This window comes from Colossoma macropomum, unplaced genomic scaffold, assembly GCF_904425465.1.
Source record: "Colossoma macropomum unplaced genomic scaffold, Colossoma_macropomum, whole genome shotgun sequence".
Classification (NCBI taxonomy): Eukaryota; Metazoa; Chordata; class Actinopteri; order Characiformes; family Serrasalmidae; genus Colossoma; species Colossoma macropomum.
The window spans coordinates 41,394,747-41,402,246 of NW_023494802.1; the positions used below are offsets into that span (position 1 = coordinate 41,394,747).

At 44.6% G+C, this 7,500-nt stretch overlaps 1 protein-coding gene across 1 annotated transcript in view; it reads left to right on the forward strand.

Annotated features, from left to right (window-relative positions):
- The window catches only part of LOC118822489 (disks large homolog 4-like), an 89,900-nt gene that overhangs the window by 79,217 nt on the left and 3,183 nt on the right, over positions 1–7,500 (forward strand). The window contains exons 14-19 of the mRNA XM_036591576.1: positions 1,734–1,910; positions 4,767–4,819; positions 5,759–5,806; positions 5,920–6,021; positions 6,348–6,520; positions 7,479–7,500. The exon at positions 7,479–7,500 is cut by the window's right edge and continues 91 nt beyond it. Coding sequence (XP_036447469.1) covers positions 1,734–1,910; positions 4,767–4,819; positions 5,759–5,806; positions 5,920–6,021; positions 6,348–6,520; positions 7,479–7,500 — 575 coding nt within the window. The remainder of the gene's footprint in view (positions 1–1,733; positions 1,911–4,766; positions 4,820–5,758; positions 5,807–5,919; positions 6,022–6,347; positions 6,521–7,478) is intronic.

Genomic DNA, 7,500 nt, shown 5'->3' on the forward strand with positions numbered 1-7,500 from the left:
ACACTACTGACCTATCAGATTCAGCTCCTACATCAGGTACAGACACTACTGACCAGTCAGATTCAGCTCCTACATCAGGTACAGACACTACTGACCAGTCAGATTCAGCTCCTACATCAGGTACAGACACTACTGACCAGTCAGATTCAGCTCCTACGTCAGGTACAGACACTACTGACCAGTCAGATTCAGCTCCTACGTCAGGTACAGACACTACTGACCAGTCAGATTCAGCTCCTACGTCAGGTACAGACACTACTGACCAATCAGATTCAGCTCCTACATCAGGTACAGACACTACTGACCAGTCAGATTCAGCTCCTACATCAGGTACAGACACTACTGACCAGTCAGATTCAGCTGTTACATCAGGTACAGACACTACTGACCTATCAGATTCAGCTCCTACATCAGGTACAGACACTACTGACCAGTCAGATTCAGCTCCTACATCAGGTACAGACACTACTGACCAGTCAGATTCAGCTCCTACATCAGGTACAGACACTACTGACCAGTCAGATTCAGCTCCTACATCAGGTACAGACACTACTGACCAGTCAGATTCAGCTCTACATCAGGTACAGACACTACTGACCAATCAGATTCAGCTCCTACATCAGGTACAGACACTACTGACCAGTCAGATTCAGCTCCTACATCAGGTACAGACACTACTGACCAGTCAGATTCAGCTGTTACATCAGGTACAGGCACTACTGACTAATCAGATTCAGCTCCTACATCAGGTACAGACACTACTGACCAGTCAGATTCAGCTGTTACATCATGTACAGACACTACTGACCAATCAGATCAGCTTTAATATCAGGTACAGACACTACTGGCTAATCAGATTCAGCTCCTACGTCAGGACAGACACTACTGACCAATCAGATTCAGCTCCTACGTCAGGTACAGACACTACTGACCAATCAGATTCAGCTCCTACATCAGGTACAGACACTACTGACCAATCAGATTCAGCGCTTACGTCAGGTACAGACACTACTGACCAATCAGATTCAGCTCCTACATCAGGTACAGACACTACTGACCAATCAGATTCAGCTCCTACGTCAGGTACAGACACTACTGACTAATCAGATTCAGATTTTACATCAGGTATAAACACTACTGACCAATCAGATTCAGCTCCTACGTCAAGTACAGACACTACTGACCAATCAGATTCAGCTCCTACATCAGGTACAGACACTACTGACCAATCAGATTCAGATTTTACATCAGGTATAAACACTACTGACCAATCAGATTCAGCTCCTACGTCAGGTACAGACACTACTGACCAATCAGATTCAGACTCACCTTTTACTGACCAATCAGACACAGCTTTTACATCAGGTACAGAAACGACTGACCAATCAGATTCAGCTTTTACATCAGGTACAGACACTACTGACCAGTCAGATTCAGACTCACCTTTTACTGACCAATCAGACACAGCTTTTACATCAGGTACAGAAACGACTGACCAATCAGATTCAGCTTTTGTATCAGGTACAGAAGTTACTGACCAATCAGATTTAGCATTTACATCAGGTGTGAAAGTTCTGACCAATCAGATTTAAGATTTACGTCAGGTGTGAACAGTACTGACCAGTCGGTCTGTGTCAGGCGAGGTGTGTTTGGAGGCCGATCTGGTGGTGTTCTGGAGGCTAATAAGGTTGTGTTTCGTCCTGAACTCTGCTGTGACCTGTTCTCTCTCTCAGAGCTCTGTTTGATTACGACAAGACGGCGGACGGTGGGTATCTGAGTCAGGCGGTCAGTTTCCGGTTCGGTGATGTCCTGCACGTGCTGGAATGCAGTGATGATGAATGGTGGCAGGCTCGGAGACTCTCCCCACACGGAGACCTGGAGGAGGCCGGATACATCCCTAGCAAGAGGAGGTGGGTGGGGGGGTTCAGACTGGACCCTTTACAGTCTTCGTGCAGTCTGTGTAGCTGTGATAGATCACACTGACTGAGGACTACTGGACAGCTGCACATCTGCGCAGACACAACGCTCCATCTGTGTTTATTTATTTCGATACTGCATGTTTAGTCATCTCATCGTTAATTCTGGTTGCTACATAAAACATTTCGTTATCAGTAGTGTGGCATTGTTTCACCAGCTGGGGGTCCGCGCCCCAATTCACCACTCTAATAATGTATAATATAACAATAGACAGCAGACAGAATGAAAAACACTGGACAAACAGCTGGACAGCATATCAGCCTATAGATAAACAGAACAAGACCACCTGAACCCCATCACAACCAGCCTGTTCAACAGCCCAGCACTCAACGCATAACAGCTAATATATCGCTACTGTCAGAGCAAAACCTCGTATCTCCAAAACAATAACTTTACAGGAGAAGCAAAAAACACCCTTTACTTTTAATGGAAGTCAATGGAACCAGACGTTTTCCCATGTCATTTTGGGCCGTTTCCTTTGGTCCTTTCATTCTGAAATTTACACACAATGTAAAGAACGACAGGACCTTTCAAACCATGTCAAAAACTGAAAAACGACAAAAATGGAGATATAAGGTTTTGCTCTAGTCTACCGGGACCATTACACACCGGGACCAGACGCGATCTCCTAACGAGAGTAGATGTCTGGGACCATCTGTCAAACCTTTGGTTCTGGAAAACACGTTTGTGTTTCGGTTGTCAGGCTTGTTGGTCAGAGAGGAGCTGACGAACATAGCTAGCTAGCTAAGGCAGTGATAGCTCGCTAAGGCTATCTTCTTCTTTAGCTGGGCAGCACAGAAAAAGGGCTGACATGAAGATGTGGGTTCACACAGAAAGTACTGACCAATCAGATTGTGTCAGGCTTTCACTGAGGTCTGTTTGGAGGCTGACTTGTTTACTGAACTGGTGAATGCGTGAATAGTGAGGCTAGCTATGTTTACCTTAGCTGGGCAGCACAGAAAAAGGGCTAGGTTAGCTAGCTAAGCTAAGAGCCCGCTGGAACCAAATGTTTGTTTTTATTCATTCGTTTATGAATTGTAACTTAGCTAATCAATTACAGCCATTTCCTCTTTTCTTTCTCGTCTCAAGGAAAGCGGTTAAATGATAATTGAGTAGTTTTTTGGTCTCAGATTTATTCAAACAACAAGCTACTCAACACTGCGGAAAGATGAGAGCCTCAGGCAGCGCAGGAGAGGCTTGGATTGAACGTACGGCCGATACATCACATCTTAACAGACGGATAGCTGGTCTTTTTTAACCGCTGGACAGTGTTGACGAGTGCAACAGCGCCCCCTACCTTAAGCTCCATCATCATTATTGGTTTACAGTTCGTTCCCACCCTAATAAGTTCCCACCCACATTCAGCCCAGAATTCCTCACAGTTGTCCCCCCCAGATGTTCTTGTTGGAATATCACATCTGGCTCTGTGAGAATTCCAGTATATCCAGAGCATCGGCTGCAGAGTTGAAGATCATAACCAGGATAATCCGGGAGCCGTATTACAGAACCTTCTTAACTCCGAAATCTGACCTGTTTGGTCTCCATGACGACTGAGTCTATGACAGTAGCTATTCCAGAATAACAGTTCCTACCTTCATAATCTCATCATGAACTCCAGATAAGAAAACAGCATCACACAAACATCCTAACTAGACTGAACCTCCTAAATCCTGTCCTAACTTTAGGATGAACCCCAACAGGGTCCTCACTTCTGTTTAAGGTCCGTTTCTATGGTTTTTAGGCAGCTGAGTCAGCAGCATAGTTCACTACCAGCATAATGAGCTCCATTTATTCCTACTGTAAAACGCTGCTTTCACTGTGAGATGATTTTCTTTTCTAACTCTGCGTTTTAAAGATCTCAGACGCTGCAGACTCGATCTCCACCGCCCCTCTGATCACCTTCGTGTGTTAATGTTGATGATGAAATATTACAGTGATGGTGGTGAATAATGAGGAGACGGAGCTGAACGTGTGTCTGTTTATTAGGAGGAGTAACGTTAGCGTGTTTGGGAAATGGAGACTGAAACTGGGGAGCGGTGACGCTCTGATAAACAGCAGGGGGCGCTCTCACAGTATTCAAACATCAGTAACAGTAGCTGTCTGGCTAACTAACTGATTGTCGACTTCGATTGAGTAGGTTAAGATTTCTAACTGGAGATAAGATGCTGTGCGATAAGATAAGATTCCTAAATTAAGATCAGATTTGCTTCTGTAATATGAATCTATGAAAAATCTTATCTTGACCCGTCAGATCTGAACTCAGGGCTAAAGCGTTCAGAGTGAACACGAGTTACGTCCAAGAATTCTCTCAAATTGTTTTAAAGTTAGCATCTCTGCTGTATTAGCAGGTTGTACTATGCTAGCCAAGGCAGTGTTTTTCTGCGCTGCTGTTGTCTAAGTGCAGTGCTCTTAGTCTGATGGAGAGTTGGGAAGCCCACCCCTAGAGGGCGCTGTGGCACAAACAGAGACCACGGCCGCAGCTTCTGCAGTAAATGCTGGTGTAACTGCCATTTTTTGACCTTCTAGCCAGTTTTACAGACATATATCGAACAAAAATGATGTCTTAAGTAGAAAATAATTCTATTTTTTCAAATTGTATGGATTATTTTCACTTGTGGTAGCAGGTAGCGCCCCCTAATGGAGGGAACACCCCAGTTCAGTATACCTCAGTAGTCTGAAGAGGCCTGTTTCGGACGTAACTGTGATGTTTACTGTATTATCATCTGTGTGTTATTAACTGCACTGTAAAGGCAGTGCAGCAGTGACGTGTCTCTGTTTGTGTCTGTCAGAGTGGAGAGGAAGGAGTGGTCCCGCCTGCGCTCTAAGGGGAGGGACAGCATAGGTAAGAGTGTCTCACTCAATAACGTAGACCTGCCTACAGAGCTCTGAGTAGTGAGTCACTCTGTGGGCGGAGTCATGCCCATATTAGGAGCTCTGAGCTCTCTAATCATCCCTGTTACAGCCTGTGGTGAAGAAAACCCTCCGAAACCGAGACGATTTCCTTCTGAACACATTTCGAAATGTGATTTTTCTGGATTCTGAATTATGAGGTCGTTAAGAAGTTTAAACATGAACATTGACACGTCTGTGCTAATAATAGCAACATTCCTGCTCACTGAAATGACTAGCATTAAACTGTTATATGCAGTCGTGTGAAAAAGTTTGTGCACCCCCCCCAGTCAAGATCCATGTTGTTGTTGATGTAAATAAGTTACACTTCCTCTACAGAGACACTACTGCACACTTTAATACACAGTTACTGTTTATTTACCGAATTTAACACATTGAGAGAAAAACAAAAAGGTATTACGAATAATGTAATAGATAAAATGTGGCCTGCGTGAAAATTATGACACATTTTATATTTTATGGTTTTTTTTTCCAATATGTTAAACTCAGCAAGTAAGTAGGAACCTTGAAGTAAATTAATAACTGCATTAAAAACTGCAGCCTAAAACTGCCAAAGCCTCTAAACCACCACGCTGGACTAAGCCTGCTGACCTGTGTGGCGTTTGCATGTAGCAGTGTTTGTATTTCAGCTACCTAAGGGTCTCATAATTCAGAGGATTCAGTGACGTTCGGAGGGAAAATATCACCTCTGGAGTATTTTTGCTCAGCACAGAGTGAGAGAGCAGCGATTTCCACACCCCCCATTCATTTCCCCCATAGAGCCAAGCAGCTTAGAGCCAGAGGTCCTAACGTGGACTACAGAGTGACCCTCCACTTCTGTGGCTCGTGTGTTTTGTCAACTGATAACCAGTAATCTGTGTGTTTATCGCAGGACGGGACGACTACATTCAGAGTTATGAGATTGTAACGCAGATAGAAGGTCAGTGATCAGTGACTGTCCGCTGTCCACAGCGTCTCGCTCTCTGTGTAATAAATATTATAACGAACTTTAATGAGGTGACTGACTGTAAAGTCTCTCTCTCTGGTTTTCAGTGCACTACGCTCGCCCCATCATAATCCTCGGCCCGATGAAGGACCGCGTCAACGACGACCTCCTGTCCGAGTTCCCGGACAAGTTTGGCTCCTGCGTCCCCCGTGAGTGACCCCCGTCACCATGACGACAGCCTGTGGTTTCAGTTTGTTTGGATAAGTGAATTTCTTAACTTACGTTGTTGAACCTCTAGCTTACTGCATGGTAGATAACACTAAGGTCACCTAGCATTAGCAAGCTAATCATTAAGATCACAGAAACATGGACCGTTTGGGTTAAGAATTGTGTGGTCAGTTCTGTAGGAAACTAAATGATATGGATCTGGTTCAGAATTATTATAAACAGCTTTAATGGAAAATATCTGAAAGCAGTCTGAGAGGTCAGTTTCGTCCAGCACACACGCACCTCTGATTGGCGTAACGTCCTGCAGATACGACGCGGCCCAAGCGGGACTACGAGATGGATGGGCGGGACTACCACTTTGTGTCGTCACGGGAACAGATGGAGAAGGACATCCAGAGCCATCGGTTCATCGAGGCCGGGCAGTACAACAGCCACCTGTACGGGACGAGCGTACAGAGCGTCCGAGAGGTGGCTGAACAGGTGAAAGAGAGAGAGAGAGGGAGAGAGAGAGTCCACTTACAGCACTGTGCAAAACTCAGAGACCCCCTTCATTTATTCCATTTACCGTCAAAACAGCCATTCAGTACAAGTTATTCATTTTTAACTGAAAATTACCCAGAATCCTCAGCAGTGAGTCACTCTTTCCCTTCATTCCAGCTTCCACTCTTCTCAGGAGACTCACTTTCAGCTCCTCAAAGAATCTGCAGACACACCTCCAAAGTTCAGTCTTAGAAGCTGGTTGATCATTTTCTGAAGTAATCAAACACATTCAGTGGTGTTGAGGTCTGGACTCTGGGGTGGTCAGTCCATCGTTCAGCTTCTTTGTTTGATGTGTCCGTCTCCTTTTCTCAGTGAGGTTCTTCTTGATCAGCTACACATCCTTTCAGACCCACAGCGCTGAGTCGTCTTCTCACAGTGGAAGGATGGACAGAAACACCTGTGGATGTTTTCAGATCTGATCAGCTTGATTTTCTCCTCTCTCTCAGAGATGAAAGCTTTAAGTGCTGTTTATCTGATGGGGGCAGTTTTGGGGTCGACCAGCTCTTCCAGGTGGTAGTTAGGAGACACATTTTCTCTGGAGGTTTTAATCAGTTTTTGAAGCTCCAGTTTTGGAAACATATTTCACTTTGACCTTCTTCCTTACACAAACATCACATCTCCTCACAAACATCTGGAAAATGGAGATTAATACTGAAAGGCTGTTTTGACAGGAAATTAAATAAATGAAGAGGGTCTCTGACCTCTGAGCAGTACTGTATATCCATATATGTACATACATACATATATATTAAATGTGGATATTTGTGGGGGGTGGAGTGTATTTAAGGTATCAGGAGTTAGTAAATGGGAAAGTCAGACAATTTTTCACTGTTATTAAGGTCTGTATAATGTGTGTGTGTGTGTGTGTGTGTGTGTGTGTGTGTGTGTGTGAGAGCAGCAGGGGAAACACTGTATCCTGG